The following is a 19,635-nucleotide window of genomic DNA, read 5'->3' as shown; positions in this document are numbered from 1 at the left end:
AAATTTCTACACACAGAGGGTACACTTCTTCCTTCCCAGCGGAAAAACAAAACAAAACACAGGCCCTAGAGCAAATCAACTGAAAAATGAAAGACTGTTGGAAGTTGCCAAATCTGTATCCTGACAGAGGTGAGGTTGTTGCAGCTCCCTGTTTTTAATCCATGATTTAGAAGCAGTAGTGAGGCTGCGTGTGTGTTCCAAGAGGCACACACACAGATGCAATACATATATGTATCAGGTGACACACAGACAGAAACGTACAGCGCTCAAAGTGGCACAACGAACCTCATCCTTCTCCAGCTGATCAGGAGGAAGGATGGTTCTTCCAGGAACATGGCTCTTTTTACTTCAAAGTTCGTAATTTGGTGCTGGCCCACTATTATATTTTAGATGTATGACTTCTAAAATCCTATTTAAACTATTTTAAATTAAGCTCCTAAAAATCCATAAATTTAAAGGCCTCAGATGGTAAACTCTTTAAAACCCAGTTTAGGCAACACTAGCCTAGAAGCAGAAGACTTCTTAGGATTCATATTCATACTAGGGCTATGAACAGCTTTATGTCTGCATCTGATAGCTCCAATAAGCTTTAGAGATAGACAGAAAGATAATTAGGCTTTACAAACATTACATTCAGTCATGAATGTTGGGATCTTTCTTTCTGGTAAAGGAAGTTTGTGCACATCAGTGTAAATTCAGAAAACTTCCACATAAAATAGGATTAAGATGGAATTGAACAATTGAAGCCTTAGGAAAAATAGGTCACAAAAATGCTTACGAATTCAGAAGAGTGATGTTTTTAGAAAATGAGTCTTAAAACCCAGGAATTCAAAGTGAAACTTCATAGTGAAACACTCTTCTTCAAGACTTTCCCATCATTTCCAATATTCTACTTCTTCCCATTATATCAGGCCAAATTAAATTAACTGCTATTCTGCAGTTATAAAAAGACAACTTATCAAATCATAAAGCTTTCTCCAGTTTTTTCACTGTTTCACTGTCTACTTACCTCATAAGGTGTTTATTCTTTTGCCATTTTAATAGGCTATCAGAATCATTTTCATATTCTATACAGATATTAAAAACAGTTTAAGTTCATAAAGTGTTATTAAATCCCTGTCAAAGCCTAAGGCTTACAGAGTGAAAATACACTCACATCTGCTTTCCTTATAACATACAAACAGTGATATAAGTATACTATTTTCTTTTATGGTACAGACCTGATACTGAGAACATCCATTATGATTCTTCACTGATTAACAACTCCAGACTACAAGTTCCACACCATTATAAAAATAAAAAGTATAGGCCATTGCCTCAGATTGCCAAAACAGAACTAGAAATGTAGACCAGGGTTGTATTTCTATGTAAAAAAAAAAAAAGGCAGAGAGAGCTTGAGGACTGTACCACTGATTTTCAATACCTCTTCATTGTTAACATGAACCCCAGAGTGGTTTAGTCTGTGCCACCCAGTACTCTGTCAGACCATACTCACACATGGTGGGTAAGGTGTGTGCCAGCAATTGTTCCTGAAACACAGTATATATGAACAGGCCTGCATCACGTTTGCCTCCCAGCAAATATGGTCCTCCAACATGATCCTGTCAGGCATTGCACTCCTAGGCCTTTCTAACATGAGGTCCCAAATTTATAGAATACTTCAGGTTGAGAGAGATCTCTGGGTGTCATCGAGTCCAGCCTTCTACTCAAAGCAGGCCCAACCTCAAAGCTAGCTGAGATGGTACACATACGTTTCTCTTGTAATGGAGCAAGCGTATACCTCAGAGTTTCACAGACCTTCACATACACACGCAAAGAGACTTAAATGTAAAAACATTACAAAGAAAACTATTTAAACTATACTTACTTCACTTCAGCATATTTTAAAAATCATTATTCTTCCTTACAGTTAAGTGTAAGGATCACTATATTTCATTCTTTCCCTTCAGTATTAAAACATTGATATAGATAAGGAAAAATAGTTATAAAATTCAGATAAAAAAGTACTTTCTTAAATTATATTTCCTCATTATTAAGGACTATAAATGTGTACTAAAAATATATCATCATATTAGTTTTTAAGATAATGCTCTTCAGAAAATCCAAAACTAGTAACAACCCCCATCCCCCAAAACGATTTCTTCTCTCTTTAAAGAATCCTGTTTGGATTCATTATACATAACATAAACTTTGTGGAAAAAAGGAGAGCGCAATGTATAGAGTTTAAGAATAAATATTTCAGCTCATTCTACTTCTGGAATCATGGAATACATTTTTAGTGAAATGGCAATACTGCAGTTTTATAAATACAAGAATGATATTAATTTATTATGGTATATGTGTTAAAGCACACATGCGGTAATCCTCCCAAGCCTATCTTTCAACAAAACAAAGCATTGAAAATAATAAAGTATTAGGCACACTTGAGTTACTTCCTAAATAGAGGCTTGAAAAGATCAAAAAGTGCTATTCCAGTTTGGCTGAAGGGCTCACATCATGGCATGATGCAGAAATAATTCTGTACACAGCAGGTTTATTTAGTACTCAGCAAAACATAGCAACTCCTAAATTTCAGTGTTAAAGCAAGAAGTAGGATATAAAAGGAATTAAAAAAAAAAAAAAAAATCCCACCCACCTACACTTTGTACATTAGATTTCATCTACCAGACTTCGTTAACTGCAACATATTAGCCAAATCACCACACTGAGAGAAATATAGAATACCCACCTGTTTTTGGGTCAACAGAAAAATATGGCTGTCCCTGAAGAATACTGTACACTACTCTGGCACTGTTTCCATACGTAGGGTCATCTGCATCTGTGGCTGTGACCTGTAGAACTGATGTACCTGTATATACAGGAAAATAAAAGTTAATTGATAATAAATATAATTTTCTGATGAATATAGATATTTTAGTTGCAATTTTGAAACCTCTACAGTCCTCACATTCTACAATTGAGAGATTAATAACATTTTCTCTACAAGTTATTATCCTATCATATTTTTAAGGAAAACTATTTATACTCATTTTGAAAAACACTTTTTCTCTTTCTCTCTATATAAGTATATATAGCTTAATTACATATATATAAACAAATACTAACTACATAGTGTGCATATTTATACATGTTCACACATATAGACCCCAAACATGGATATTGCTTAGACTTCGGAACAACTCATATTTATGGATTTCAGGATTATCTTCATCCACAATACAAATTAATGTTGAAGTGCATATTTTAAAAAAATTGTATAAACACTTCCAAATCAATAAAAGATACCAAGGGAATCAAAAAATCTAGCGATTGGAAGGCATCAAAGATCTGAAAATGAAATAACTACTAGAACCTTGTAGGAATTCCATTGAGGGAGCCAAATTATAAAGATAAGGAGTTCAAAAGACAAATCTTTGTATGCTGTTAATAAATACCAATAGAAAAATAAAATCACATTTTCTAGCATGTCACTAAGTGGGATAACTTCTGACTAACACTTTGTAGAAGGTAAAATGCATAAGTACTGCACAGATAGAGATAAGTAATTTTACATTTTACTAGTACTTTTCAAGACATTTAATGATGAATTTTTTCTATCACCACCCAACAGTTCACAAAAGAAATAAGTAAATGAAATATCAGCAAGTTAATAAAGGTTCAGTCTTCATCCCATTTGTTTATCCTTCTACAGACACTGCTTTCTACAGAATCCTTTAGCCCAGTATTAAAATACAGGAAAAATAATAACACAGGCTGGTCCCATGTAGTTCTACATCTGAAACTGACTTCTCAGTTAAATTAGCCACTGAGGCATCGCCTCCACTCTGGGGTGTTCAATTTCACATCCTCATTGTGAGGAGAAATATGCTTTTGAATTGAATCCCTTGATCTCCCCCACTTGATTTGCCTCATGGAACAGTTAGAGAGCATGCTAACTAGATTCCTTTGGATGAAACTAAACCAGAAGATGTGCTTCAGCAGCACATCTGATTTATTATGACTGCTAATGGGCATTTAGTCTCAGACACCAGACAAGAGCTAGTCTGAAATAAGACTTCACAGAAACATATGGTGTGGACATTGGATCCTCAGTTCCAACTGTTTAACTTCATAGATCAGTTTACATGGCACAGAACTGTTTGATAATGTGCATACCCGCAGTGTACACTGGGAATGGAAATACCTAAAATCATGGAGTCTCACTTTGAGTACAACAAAGCAAGCAAGCAAATCTTCACAAATTTGGATTCTTCATTGTTTGAGAAACTATTCGTTCATTTGTGCCACACTAACCTGAACACCAAAAGTTAATTTTTTATCTCTACTGGAGTTTTAGTAAAAGGTACAGCAAATGTGTCTACATACTTAAATAGAGTGTCTTCTGGTTTCTGAATAGCCCAAATGCATACAGTCTTATAGATAAATATATTCACACAGCAAATGTAAGGATACCTTGATGAATTTGAAGTTGAATACTGTAATAAAATTAGGCTAGAGCTAGCAGTCTGTTCATAGTTATTCAGGAGTTAATGGTAAAACTAACTAAATTACTGTATTTGGGTTTACATGGCAAGGTAAACAAATATAATTAAAGTTAGTGTAATTTTCTTAAAAGTTCTAGGAATCTATTCAGTCATATTTATTTCCTATCTAAACTTAGAATAAGAGTTCCTGCAAGTCACATCATGTCACTTCAAAGAACAGAAAATGCATTTTTTCCCCTATTATATAGCTTATCTAAATACTGCAATGATATATTTCTGTAGCCCAGTTTGGCAATAATTTCTAACTTGAGGTGGAAAAGCTGTGACCCTTCTGTCTTCTAGTTAAGCTTGTTGTATTCAAGGGTGAAGGCCTGTCCACACTAATTTGTTGTTTTACCTTTATTCATGGCTTCATTATTTTACATTGGAATCTTGTGAAATCATTAAAGATTTATAGGTTGCTGGTACACAATGACTTCATTTTTTTTAATTGCATACAACAAAAACATACCCATCCAATAGGTATAGCCTGTCACCTACCAGAGTTTGTTAACCATAGTGCTGGGCAACTTCTGTACCTTTTTATCTATAGATTTTCCTGCTTCCAGGAAAACAGTTACCAACAGTTGCCTACTCATCCAACAGACTGAGTTCCCATCTGCACTTTTTCCCAGAGTTCTAGAAAATCATGGTAGGTTTTGGAATGGATGAACAGATTCTGGCTTTTTCTGAAGAAAGTAACAGAAATGCTGGGGTTTCATGGTTCTCTTCTTCTTCAGAGACCTTCTTCTCTCCTCTCCTTAATTTAAAAGGTAGGGGATAGAATCTGAGTGCTTGTATTGCTCATTGATGTGGGACAAAGAAGCACAGCTAGTGGAAGGCCATACCTCACATAAGCAGCTGACAGGTCACTTTAGCATGAATGGAATGCTATTATACCTTAAAATTCACCACGGTGATTTTCTAATACATCTGTATCTCTCTCTGAAGAAACACCTGATAATAGTAATTTGGTAATTGAATAGTGGCAAAATGTTCTCTTTCCACCTAAAAGAACACTTAGAATCACAAGTTTTAACTCCCCACCCAGACTCTCAAACCCTTATTCAGTGCAATGTAGCTCATCAGCTGCTTAACTTTTTCAGTGTATTACACAAGCACACTCAGCATCTTATACTGGCTTTTTGCCTAACTCTTGACTGATTTGCTGAGCACAGAGGAAAGGCATCTTGTGAAAACTGTGGGTTAGAATGCCTTGAGAGAAAAAAAAGGTAACGAGGGTACTTTTACCTTCCAATTACTTCTTTTAAAGTTAGAATAATTCAGCTCATCAACAAGACAGACAAATCACTATTCCAAATATATTTATACCATTCAGATGCAGCATCAGTTTTTGCTGTTGAGCTATGTATAATGAAGGATTTAGATGGAAAAGTATACCATACAGCTGCCTATTTTTAATGTTAACAATTCTGAAGACAATTATCTAATACAAAAAGTAAGGATCTAATTTCCCTAAAGACCACAGAACAGATATGAACATCAGACCCAGAGGCATATCTTCTGTACTTTCTTCACTAAGCTACTGCCAAGAAAAACTCAAAATTTTGCTATGAAAGCATTTTGACACTCCAGTTAGGCGGTAAAAAAGAATTTTTTTCCCCAAAGTGGAGGCTCTGCTTATTCAGAGTACAACTGCCATTCCACATGATTTCCCACTACAGTTTAGAGATTACGTATTAGGAATTCTTTCTCAGCCTATGCTTTATACAGAGCTGTAAAATATGTCTGCATGCTCTGAACACCACCCTGTAAGCTTTGTCTTTTCCCCGTTATCAAAAATAAGGATCATTTCATTTGGGAAACAAAATTGTAGTTTTATTTCAAAATATCTTCTTCTCTTTTTATAATATGTTTACACTAAAAATTTTGTAAAGTTACATATCAAAGAACAGCTGAAGGGAAGTACTTCAATCTGTCTTTCTGAAGACACATTTTTAATGTTTAATGAGGCAGTTCAATAAAATATGTCTGTTGAGAATGCAAATCTGTATGCATGACTTTCCATAGTTTGCTGCACTGTTAAAATCTCAAATGGATGAATACTGAATAAAAAGTAAAAGAAGCAAAAAAAAAATAAAATGGTTTAATGAACACAGATATTTCCTGCCTAGCTAAACTAATTCTTAAAATTGTCTTAAAACACTAACAAGTCAACCCAACATGTTTTAGTTTCATTCTACATTAGAAAACAGTGATTTTGCCAGGAAATCAACACTTCAAGTCCAGTGACTATATTACTGATTCAAGTCCTCATGGTAGAAAATGTCAATGTTTTGTCTGTCAGCTATCTTCATTAGAAGATAAGAATCAAACAACACAGTAGAATGGCACTTCTCATATAAATCATATTTATGAACACCATGAATATTGTCTTCCAGATTATCTGAAATTATGACTACATCACATTATAATACCCTGGAAAGACTTTCAGAAAAGTCCAGTGTGTTTATTAATTTCCTAAATAGAATTTATTTGGAATATTCTTCTTATGCATGACCTCAATGCTAGAAAATTTAATATGCAATATTTCATTCATTTTGAAGCTTTCTGAAAATGAGCAGATATGGAAGGCTTTTACTGATTGAAAAATATTTTTATTTCTTTTTACATTTAGATAATGATGACTCATAAGCCTTAAAAAAGAGCATAGTTACAGGTCTCAATGAAACTGAGTTTTTTATACTGCAGAAGAAATCATTTCAGATATAAACCTTGGTTCTTGAGCCAACTCTTAGGAAGAAGGTTCAGTGAAGGCAAGGAATAGGTGTTTTCTTTCAGCTCTTTCAGCATAGTACATAAAGCATAAATAATATGTTCACTTTGTGCCACAGTGAACACTGTGAACTAATATTTGGCAAATAATTTTAAAAACTTACCTGTACTTTCTTGTCAGTGACCTAAAACAAGAAAAACCATAAAGGTCCTACAGCTTTTACAAGTAGATCAAGAAATGTTCAACTTGTGGGAAAAATACTAGCTAACTTCCTGAGGAGACAGACAGGAACCTGCTGCTGAAACTAAACAGCATAACGGAGATCAAAAATACTACCTGCCACTCAGCATGAGGGCTGTTACAGAGAGACAGTAACATTGAACATTCTTTAAATTACCACGTAAAAAGCAGAAGAAACTTTTAAAGTAGTGAGGCATCCTTAGGCATTCTAAAATAACAAGAAGTTCAGTTATGTATAGACTCCACAGCTAAATGTCAAAAAACATGCTAATTACAGAACTAATAAAAATGGCATAGAGATCTCCATTATTTGACATAAAGAATGTATCCTGCGGAAGCAATAATAGAATTAGTCTTCCTGAGATTGCAGACAATAAAATGCTTTCAGTATGCAACAAATACAAACAAATCAATGAGGGAAAAAAGAAAATAATGATCATAAATTTGCAATGAAATTATAATGTATGCCTACAGTAGATTGCCTGTATAGTGGGATATGAAAATGCAGTTTTATTCACACAACAGGAAAGCTTTGTGGAATAGATAATTTAATGATTTACCTCAGGTACAACCAGTAAAGTATTTCATTTATAAAACATATGCATTAATGCTTTATTTTATCACTAAAACTTCCTTGGTTTACCATAATCAACTCTGTTTTATAACCCCAAATGCCATCCCAGACTAATTATTCAAATTGTTCTTTGGAAAACAGTAACTTGTATAATGTAATTGTACAGTAATACCAAGATACAGACTACTACAGAATTATAACTAACATCTATGTAAGAATACTACATTTTGAGAGGATTAAAAAAAGGAGAATTTTTATAAATAGAATGAACAAATAAAAAAATAATTATATTAGCTGCTTTTGACTTTGAGGATAACATTGATTTCCTTTCTGCCGTCCTTCCTCCTATGCAAAAAATAAAAGGTTTCCACAGGGGAAGGAAATAATCAAATAATTGAAATGGTCTGTATTAAAGACAAAGGAAACTGAAGAAAGAGGAAGACAGACTTATGCATTTTTGGAGACAGTCAATAAAGGAAATTAATTTCACATCAAGACAGTCTGTGGTGTGATGAAAGACAACTGAGATAAGAGCTTAGATGCTACTGAAATTAACTGCAACTCTAACAGCTTTGTGCCACAGTGAATTATCAAAGACAATTGAAAAGGTTTTGTACAGGCCCACAATATTCTTACTGGGAGCTCTATTACCTCACTGTAGTACTTCCCACAAAGGTGTATTGCTTAAATAGTCCTGGTGTTATGACATTATTCACAGAAATACTGCCCTTCTGTACTTTCACAAATTTCTCTTGGGAATGATATTTGCAATAGCATGCTTTGATGGTTAAAATAGGGAGTTCTACATTAAAAAACATACCCTGTTATACGCACTAGCATCATTGTGTGTACGGAGTGGAGACCTACAGGTTTATAGCTCTGAGAAGTAAAAGATGAGATCAAGGAAGTCAGGATCTGAGAGGAACCTATGGTTTAAGAGAAGAATGAACAATTTGCAAATTATTTTAAGGAATGAAAACATATTTGATCTATAATCTGAAAACCTTTATTATCTGGATACTGACCAAACGAGAATGGTTAATAAAGATTGTTCTTCTGGTAGAGATCCAGAATAGGGTATTAGAAATAATAATGTTTATAAAAATGATAATAAAATGTGGGAGGAGGGGGAAAAAGAAATTACAAGCAAAAATTAGGCAGCAATTCCCAGTTAGAGTGAAACAGACTGTGGAAATAAGAAAATTCACAAAAGGGAAGTTGAATGGTAATATGGGAACAATGACCTATGAAAGAAGAAGAGAGAAGGAAATAAGAGGAGACCAAAGAAAGATGTTTTTCCCTTCATGTATTCTTGTTGCAAGAGGGACCACAGGAAAAAATGGCTTAGAGTTCTCCACAGCTGCAAAGAGACATCTGAAATAGCACACTGTGGGAGGACTTGGAAGAGAGGAGAGGACTGGAAAGGGAGAAAGGTACTAAAAAGTACCTACAAAGAACAAAGTATTAGAACAAGACAATTATGATGGTGACAGATTATTTTTTACGACATCCATGTATGGGAGGCACTTTGAGAAGAAAATCAATGAACTGTTCCTATGTGTCAGTGTAGTGGCAGTGGCAGTGAGAGAAAGAAAGAAGAGGCAGTAATAGTCAGGGGAAAAGAAAGAGAATAGGGGAAATTTTTTGTATAATTTTAAAACATGGTATTTGCTAAGCTTGAGAGTTCATTTAATGCAATCTGCTTTTGCATGGTAGATAGGAAAAGATACTTATTCTCTATTTCATACATGACCAATGCCACTTAGGTCAAGGAAGAAGCTACTGGTATAAAAATCAGTCTCTGCTTCCAAACTGTCACAGCTCTGAACTCCATGGTTCAGGAATAAGATTTAATATATTTTGGTCTTTCCATGACTGGTATGATTACTACAAGTTTACAAATATTTCATATGCCACACTTCATTTGTATATTCAAGAAAAAAATTGTAAATATATTTGGAATGCACTATATTTACTATGCACATCTGTGATGGAAGCTGTGGTTTTAGCCTGTTTAGTCTCTCCACATGAAATATTTCTTTGCATACTGTGAAACTGTATGCAGTTTAAATAGTTTGCAGACTTCCACAAACAGGTTAAACTTCTGTCATTACACAACCATGGGTGTCTGAATTCAGCATAATAATGTCAGGTGATACCACAGAAGAGGAACAGAATGCAGATTCCCAGTTCAAAATTAATTTCACATAATCTACATTAGGAAAGATGTACAAGGTACCTTCCCATTCAAAATAATTATATTAACAAAATATTGTATCTGACTTTCAAGTATGTAATAAAACTCTTGCTATTATTTTCTGGTCTATTCATAAGAGTGATCATTAATATTCAAAGTGATCAAATGATGAAAAACCATTAAGATTCAATGATTATATTAATTCATTCTTCTATGTATGATCAATATTTTTATAAGAGTTGAGTAACTACATATATTTTACTATTTTTCCCTTTTAATTTTTAAAATTCTACTCTGGAGAAGTTAAAGTCTGTCACCTGCTTATTAGACAAACAGCAAGGAAAGAAGAAGAAATCATCTACTTTTCATTTGGGAAAGTTAGACACAACTTGGATTTGAAGGTTGTTTCTTAGATGGGGTGTGTAGGGACTTTGGGGGAAAGGGAAAAGTGTGTGTTCATGAGGTAACTATCTGTACTGTCCATTCAGTAATAAAAGACAGCAGACATATTTCACAAAGACCAGTCATGACAGTTAAGCTTTCTTAGAAAAAAATCTAGCACAGAAGTCATATTTGCATCTGTCTATCCTAGATTAGTTATGTGGCTTTTATGTTGTGATATTAAAGTTATAAATTAATTTCAACAGTAGAGAATCAATAAATAAAGAAAACTGACTGCATAATATAACACCTCAAAGAATAAGAATATCTGAATTACATTTCTAACAGGGAAAACCAAAGACTGGTACTTTTTTGAACTTCAGTTCACTTTATAAGAAACTTAATAAAGATAAATAAATATATGACACCATGGTCTAAAATAATCTATAAAACTACTGTTCCTTTGTATTTAATTCTGTGAATTGCATAGACTATTCATGTAGACATAAGAGTATGCCATAAAGTGTGCAGTTGAGTGACGATATACGAATACATTTTGTTTTTAGAAAGTACCATTTGCCCAGGAATGTCTGTTAAAGTATTCAAGAATAAGAGTGACTCTACCCTACAATCAGTCAGTCAGTCAGTCAGAGTGGGGGGGGGTGGGGGGTGGGGGGAGGGCTCTGTACACTGTTTTCTTAATATGAATGTCCCAAGTAACATCCAAGGTTGCATTTGATGTTCTCTTATCATCTCTTCTCAACAATAATATCTTTTACATACAATGAATGATACAATAATGTGTCATAACTTTGTCAACAGTATGTGGCATTTTCACTTATTAAAAGATTGTTGAATAGAACAATTTGTTTTCCTTACCCATTTCAGACATCTCTGGCACAGTAACAATGTATGGTCCATCTGTAAATTTTGGTGCGTTGTCGTTGATATCCTGCACTTTGATAATAAATTCAGATTCAGGCTCGAGTGGCTTGTTTGTCCGTCTATCAATAGCTTGGGCATGAAGCACATAGTGTGTCTTCTGCTCTCGATCTAGGCTTTTGGTTGAATGGATGTCTCCAGTCGTGTCATCAATAATAAATATAGTCCCCGCCCCTTCTCCAGTAAGAATGTATTTGACTGATCCATCACCTTTGTCGGAATTGGAGTGCAGCTGTAGAATATACACATAAAATCATATAAAGTGACATATTAAATTTCATAAAAGGTTATTCCACATAAGATCTAAAAACTATAATACTACTGTTAGCACCATTCTACTTAGTTTTTAACCTTTCCACCTCTTGCCATAATTCTTCATGTGTTATTTCTGGCAAGTCAGTCATTTTGTTCAGGGTCATTTCCACCCAGTATAGTTCATTTTTTAAGCTGGGATTTCTTGGGTCCTACACCCATTCTAGAAAACCTCCTGAAGTCAAGAATATTCTAGTAACTGGGGTGGTTTTTATTTTATTTTGTCTTGGTTCTAGTTCTTCTAATAGTTATCTTACAGAACTCATTGCTAGAAACTCTGCCTTAAGGACTAAGCCTAAAGCAGTCACACTGAGGATTGTTTGCTTCAATGACTGTAGTTCAGTCCCACCACCTAGGTTATCTTCTGTGGCCAAGGGACAGCATCATTTACTGAAAAATGAAACTGTGTACTGTGGCAGTGATAGATGTCTGTCCAGGATTACTCTACCCCTCAACAAAACACAGCCATTGTCTCTGTTTTTTTTGTTCACTTTTAACTAGAAATTCACCTTTTAGGAAGTTATTTTTAATGAAGTAATGAACTTTGGCTGATACTTCCAGCTTTTTCATTGTTCCTAACACACATTTTGTGCTATAAAATACACATAAAGTGTATTATACCTCTTCTTGAGTAGAATAAATCTTATATTGGGGAGGGATAAAAAATCACTAAGTACCCTGGTGTATTAAGAGATAACATGAAACAGCTACCCATTAAGTCTCAGTGCTTCTAACTTGACTAAAGAATTACCTGTTTAGATTAAAAATGAACATGTGTTCTCTGAAAAGGAGCAGTGATTTTTTGATAGATTGAAAGGCTTTGTGGTTTTTTTCTTTAAAACGACTGAGAACAGAATGTATTTATTGAAGTGCACAATGAGAACAAAGTGCTAATGCAGAAATGAACAGTCTCAGGTATTATGCAGTTACATTGTGATGATAAATCAGAAGAGAAACTTTTTAATTTTAAAAACTCACTCATATTCTTATCCCACTGCCCTGACTACCTTTCAGTATCTGCAATGTGGCATTACTAAATTTCTATACAGAATCTGAACAAAACAGAAGCAGAATGCCAGGTATTATTTTTAATTAATGGAACACAAGGTGTCAGTTTCCAGACTCTTTTCCATTCTCAGTTCAGAAACCATTTAGGGTTGGATTGAAAGAAAATAAGACTTTGGAGCTACAAATCATCTTTTTTCTGACTTAAATCATAAGATACAGAGGTGTTGCTATTTTCTCACTCTGTCCTTGTGTCTTTTTTGCCAGCTCGTTGTCTTGCCTTTAAAATTATCTAGCTTGCTATTTGTAAAAGGAGTAAATGTACAGTGCCTGATGACATTTTTAATCTCACATATTAAATCTACGGAAGTATGGTGTCTCACATAATTTATATCTTGTCCTGTAGTAGGATTTGGGAGGGAGAAGTCTAATAAAACTGTCAGCTCATTTAAACTTCAGTGTAACTTCAGTCAATGTACTGTATACTTATCTGAGCCACAAGGAGATCTGACTGAATAACTAAAACAAAACTGAGTCACCACTGTGGACCCATTTTTTTAAATTTTGAAAATGGAAGAAAGAAAGAAGCTGAGGAAGGGTCATTTGCTTGGCTTTGCCTTTATAGGACAGCAGGACAGTCTTACACTTTTCCTTTAAAGTAGTGATGGCCAAAATTCTGGTTACATTTCTTCTTATCTGCAGAATAATAGTGTATTCTATTAACAAAGGAATAATTCACTCAATGTAAAATGCCAGGGATGCAAACTTCCTATAAAGTCAAAGTGTTCTATGAAGAGACTTATACCTAAAAGCAAGAATAATAGGTATTCTGGTAACCTAATGTCCTGGTTTAGCCAGGATAGGGTTAAGTTTCCCCAGCAGTGGGGGGAAGCTCTAGCCGGGTTATTCATATGCCATGCTGGCGTCATGTCCGGGTGCCAGAGAGCGGGAAGAATCGGTGATCGTGTGGGTTGGCACAGCCGGTTCTCTCACTGCTGTATTGGTAGATATCTTGCTCTGTCCATTGTTATTACTGTTACTGTTATTGTTGTTGTTTGTTGTGTTGCTATTGCACTGTTGTATTAAACCTCTCTTTATCTCAGCCCCGGGGCTTTGTATCTCACTCCCTTTGTGGGGGAGGGGCAGCGGCCACGTGGTCTCAGACCCCAGCAGGGGCTAAACCACCACACCTAACCCTGGTTTGCTGGTATTCTAATTTTTCAGAAACAATCAGAATTGTTTTTCTTTTGCTGCAGGTTCCTTCTTTGATAAGATGACTCCTAAGTGTTAGTTTTTGCAAATGTTAACATTTGCCTCAGAAAGGTTGTCTCTAATTTATGGGAAAGAAACCCAGGAGAAAATTTGTATGCTCCAGGAAAATGACAAATTTGCTGAGTTTATGAAGCTATAAGGAACTCAGGTTAAAACTATCCCAAACTGAAAAAGATCAGAAGAATCTCCATCCTCATTCTCTCCTTTTAACTCTGCATACATGTATGTAAAAGCATATTCAGGTATACCACATAGAGATCCCAGCAAAAATCACTGTAGTTGTATCTGGAATTATGAAACTATGAACCAGTTAAGAAATTGGTTACATAAGCAAGAAATCCAAAGAATAAGGAACTGCTGTAGGATTTAATAAGTAAGCATTCTTCAAAAAACCCAAATATCAACATACACATGGCATTCTAATACCATAGTGCAGAAAGGCACATTCAGAAATTCACTGTGATGGCACGAGATGCATAGAACATTTGGGAAAGTAATATCATTAGATGTTTTGTGTTGTGAAGAAACAACTATGTGCACTTGTCATCAGTGAAGAAAATCCAAGTACATTTTAAGTCAGGGGGCTTTTACATCTAACAAGTAATGAAAGTTAAGAAACGCAAAAGATTTTCAGCTGATTGCACAGCCAAACAATTATATGTTATTCCTGCTAAGCATCATGTTATGCAACAAACTTCAATTGAAAAATGCAGCAGGAATGTAATTAGAAAAAAATTATCTGGGTATTAATAAACACTGAAAGCCTTCAATTTGCAACTGGGTCTTTTACACTGCAGGTGTTAGGCAACAACTGAAAACAAGAAAAAGCTAAGAGAAGTTTCTGCTTCCCTATTTGCTAGTATTTCTTATATTGTTTGAAAAATAACACTTTGAATTATGCCTTTTAATTTCTAATGCTGAATTTTAAATTCACATAGGAGGATTTTGCACAGCATTTCTCCTGCATAACAAAAGGGCCTTTCCTTTGTCATTTGTTTTATATTTCAGTTTTTCTGTAAAGATTAAATAACTGTTTGTCTTTAATACTTCCATCTCAGTACAAATTGGCCCAAATAAAAAAATATCAAGGCTTCTCTCAAACATTTATTTGGAATATTTGTTGTGCTGAAGAGAGCCCCCGGGAGTCCCTGCTTAAGACAGTGCCCACCAGATTAATGAGAGAGTCACGTCCCTGAGCATGGCGTACTTCTTTCTTTTCCCTGTGTACTATGAAATCATCTCCACAACAGGTGGTTTATTCCACAAAACCATTTCTAATTAGAATAAATGTGACTCACCACTTAGGTTACAAATACAGGGTTTGGCAGACTGCATTTCTGCAGCTGTGTCCATAATGATTTATAAAAGACAGCCAGGGAGCCAAATCTAGCTGGACAATAGTGGACTCTCTACTTGGGACTGCTGTAACTATTTCTCTTTCAGATTAATTTGACAGAGAGGGGGATGCTGCTAAACAACACAGACTCAAGCCAACCCATGTTCTGATCACCATGTTCTGTTCAGACCTAACTTGTGTGACCTGGGATAGACATCTCAACCCAGATCTCTAGAAAGGGTGTGGACATTTCATTTCAATGAGATGCTACCACCTCTGCCAATGACTACTGCAAGAACATGTATACACTAGAGGATGAGATACTTGCATGCTGTAGTAATGTGACTAAATAGCCTAGATAAACACAAAATGTGGTGTTATTTTTTCCCCTACTGTGCCAGTCAGAGACAGAAAGTTGGAACGTTGCAGGAGTCTCCTAATTTAAAAAGAAATACAAATGCATCGTAAACAAACATAATTACTCATGTTGAGATGAGTAACAAGCATTGAAAAGAAATACAAGGGAAATATGCCAAACATTAGAACACAGCTCTCTGATTTCTGTATCAGAGGTTTTAACTCTGACTATGAAAATATTACAGAAAATGTCTTTCAGTAGGTCTTAGTTTCTATGATAGTACACTTCATCTGATGATATATTGATCTGTGGTATTAACTTTTAACTGCAACTTAAAAGATTTTTTTCCCTTCTTAAATTGTTTCAACTTTCTTCCCTAAGCAATCTCAGCTTAGACCCCAAACCCTATTTTAAAAACAACTTTGCAGACCAATAGTTTGCCTAGTTAAGCACTAGAGACTAATACAGCTTGCACTCACCACTTAACCCTCTCTAGCCCCCAAGGGCTCCTCCCACCCTGCCTATGGCTCAGGACCTCATTAGAGTCCCCCAGGGTCACCAGACCCTGCCTCAGCAATGCCACAGGAGGGTCTAGTCTCCAGTTCCCCAGAGCCCTGCCCTGCCCAGCTGAGCCCACCTATGGGACCACGTCCCGGCCTGGCCTTGGCCTGACCCCGTCTTCAGAGAGGTGCCTGATGGCTGGGACTGGGGCTGCCCCAGTGGATCCTGGCTGCCCTGCTCCTGGCTGGCCCTGCCTTGACCCCCCTGGGGTACCCAGTCTGACCCCAGTACCCCAGACTCAGGGAGCCACCTCACTCTGCAGCTCCCTGACAGCAGTGTCTCCAATCTCCCAACTTCCAGCCAATGCAGTCTTCTGAATTTCTTGTGGAAATGCGGTTTATATCCTAAGTGATGAGCTGGCTTTTGAAAACATTACTGCTTATTTCGTTATGCTCCTAACATGAACATATCCATTAAATATTCTGAATCTGTCCACAACCAGAAGCTGCCAGAAAGTATTTAATTTTCATCCTGTTAGGCATTATTCCTGTCTTTATTTCTCTGAATTTTTAGGGAAAGACGAAACGGAAAATAATAGCTGAAGAACATATCTGGAATGTCACCTTTATCAGCCCAGTGGGCTCCACTTCTTGACATATTTAATAACAGGTTGGATTCAGGATGATTTATGACAGTTCCTCAATCTTTAACTCGCCTATATCAGCAGTGTATGACTGATTTTGTAGAATAGCAACCAAGGTGTCCTTGTTTTGCTAAGACTTAAACATTTTTCTTCCATAAGTCCATTTAAATGCTTAACTTTTAGTATTCCTGCAGAAATTGTAGAAGAGCTACATTTTCCAAAGGCATGATTTGAAGAGGTTTACCAAACATTTCAGTTAATGAGTTTTCTTTATAGTCTTATCTAAATTTTGATACTATGAGTCTTTAAATACTTATAATTTGATGCATCAGCATATTAACATCTGTAAAATGAATGCACAGATTGTAGGCTTCTTGCCCAGCTAATACAGTATTGTTACCACTAACAACTGCAAAGCAACCAGGTGGCTAAAGCCTAATCACAAAACCAAATGGTCAGGTGGCTACTGGCCTTACTTACCTTTCATCTTCATACACCTTCATACATCTTTTACTTAATTGTTTTAGCTAATGCTTAGCCACACCATACATCCAAACATTTAAGCATACATACTTGTCAAGCAAATGACTATGAATAGGTAGAAATTACTGGACAGTATAGAAGCAGGGACCAACATGAAAGAAACACACCAATAAATACTATAAAAACAAGCAAAAAATTGAGGAGGAAGCCAACATCCTGCTCCTGCTGGGAATGTGGGATGCTAAAAACTCACAGTGATCACCATGCTCTCCTGTGCTTGCCTAAGGAAGACAAGTTGCAACCAGGAAACCATGCATGACCAGAAAAACATGAAAGAAGCCTGGATAAGAGGGGCAGTTGTAAAGTAGATGAGTTGTCTATTACTGATTTAATTGTGTGAGAGCTTCTCACTGTTCGCTTCAATTTAACAATTTGGATTCTTGGTGTGCTGTGTGAGTGGCATTTTAAGTGGACTAGTAATGTGTTTTACAATATTTTAACTGGACTACCAATAAATTCTTGGATCTGGATATAAAATATGTGCTGTTCTGTTGAAAAAACAAAAATATAAAAAGATTCCCAAATATGTGTTAAATTCAGATCCAAGCCTGACTTGAAAAAAAATCAAGAACTGTTGCACTAACCTAATTAATTTAATCAGAGTAGAAGTAGTTATGTACATATGAGCTATTTTGAAGTAACTGCAGAGAATTAATTTAAAACCTATTGTTGACAAATAACAGACAATAAAAATAATATGCACAGAATTCCAAGAGTAAAACCTTAGTTCTGGTAGTGACACTACAATTAAGACTTTTGAATAAAGTATTGTCTTCACTTTGGCAAGCAGCATGTTCTTTCAAAGAGAGCAGCAGAACCTCCCCTTCTCAATTCTGTTGTCATTGCCTATTAATTTAACCGGACAGGAATAGGACCCCAGCACAACACTACCACAGCAAAGTCTACCAATGAGTGCCCAGCCTAGAAGAATGACAAATTTTTTCCCAACAACATGAGCTATAAGCTTTAGCAAAGCATAGGAGAATATATTTTAAAAGAAGGTACACATGTTGCTCTACTTTTGTTACACAGAACTGCTTAATGCTTCACTAAAAACATCAAAATGTAGATATGTATAAAGAATTAATGATACAACACTAAAACACTGAGTAAAAACTATTTTAATCATCTCTCTAATAAGAACTGCAATCATGTTGACTTCCTTTGATGTTTTTGTAGACACATGTAATTTAAAAAAAAAGATACAGTAACTTAGTAGTAGTAAAAAATGCATATAAAATTATTCTGAATGGTGCACACTGCAAAATCAGACTCGAGCTGATACTACTGAAATGTTCATTGTGCCTATGCAGTAAAAGTGTCCTCAGATTTGCTGCAGACTTGTTTCCTTTGGTCTGAACTATAAAATGTATTTTAATGAAATATACTGCTCTGGGCAATGTCACACCTTTTGATGGAATTCTCAGAGGGAATCATTAGCCCAGTAGATAACTGTATTATCCATAACAATGTCCACAAATCGAAAAGAAGCTATTCCAAACTCTTGTCAAACAGAGGAAGAAAATGCAGAATTGCAATTGCCCCCATCTGCTGAATGGGTTTTCTGAGATAGAAGAAAATAATTGGATTGCAATCATCCAGGAAAAATACAACTGAAACAGTATTAACTTCACAGTATAACACTACAGCATACAAACATCTGTTCTTGCAAGATGTGCTTATCTGAAGTCCGCTGCTTTGCTGCTGCTTTTAGGGAAACTGGGTAACAGCAGAAGTATGCAGGTGCATAAGCAATCACATCTGAAATAACATCAGGAGTACTAAAGCTGACACAAGTGGTCAACATTAGCTTCTATTTTCTCTCTGTATAAAAGGACTCCAGTGAATGACAAGAAGAATAGAAAACTAATCTAATCCTAAAACAAGACAATAAATGTTTATGTATAAAACTTGTTGTTTTGTTTTCAAAGATCCCTATGTATTTTTAAGAAAAATAGAATCCAGTATTGTACTTTCAGTGTACTATGTGTCTAAATCAATATAGAAGAAAAATACTACCACTCTGCTGAAGTTTTCATCTGAACTCTCTTCACAACAGTAAGATATCATG

The 19,635-nt window shown here is 35.4% G+C and overlaps 1 protein-coding gene across 1 annotated transcript in view; it reads right to left on the bottom strand.

The window, feature by feature from the left end:
• CDH18 (cadherin 18) overlaps positions 1 to 19,635 on the bottom strand; it is a 273,391-nt gene that overhangs the window by 134,717 nt on the left and 119,039 nt on the right. The window contains exons 4-5 of the mRNA XM_074873928.1: positions 11,532 to 11,826; positions 2,729 to 2,848 (exon numbers count right to left, since the gene is read on the bottom strand). Of these exons, the coding sequence (XP_074730029.1) occupies positions 2,729 to 2,848; positions 11,532 to 11,826 (415 nt within the window). The remainder of the gene's footprint in view (positions 1 to 2,728; positions 2,849 to 11,531; positions 11,827 to 19,635) is intronic.

This window comes from Strix uralensis, chromosome 1 (assembly GCF_047716275.1).
Source record: "Strix uralensis isolate ZFMK-TIS-50842 chromosome 1, bStrUra1, whole genome shotgun sequence".
NCBI classification, from domain to species: domain Eukaryota; kingdom Metazoa; phylum Chordata; class Aves; order Strigiformes; family Strigidae; genus Strix; species Strix uralensis.
The sequence above is the reverse complement of the archived record's forward strand: the minus strand, read 5'-3'. Positions and strand labels throughout refer to the sequence as shown.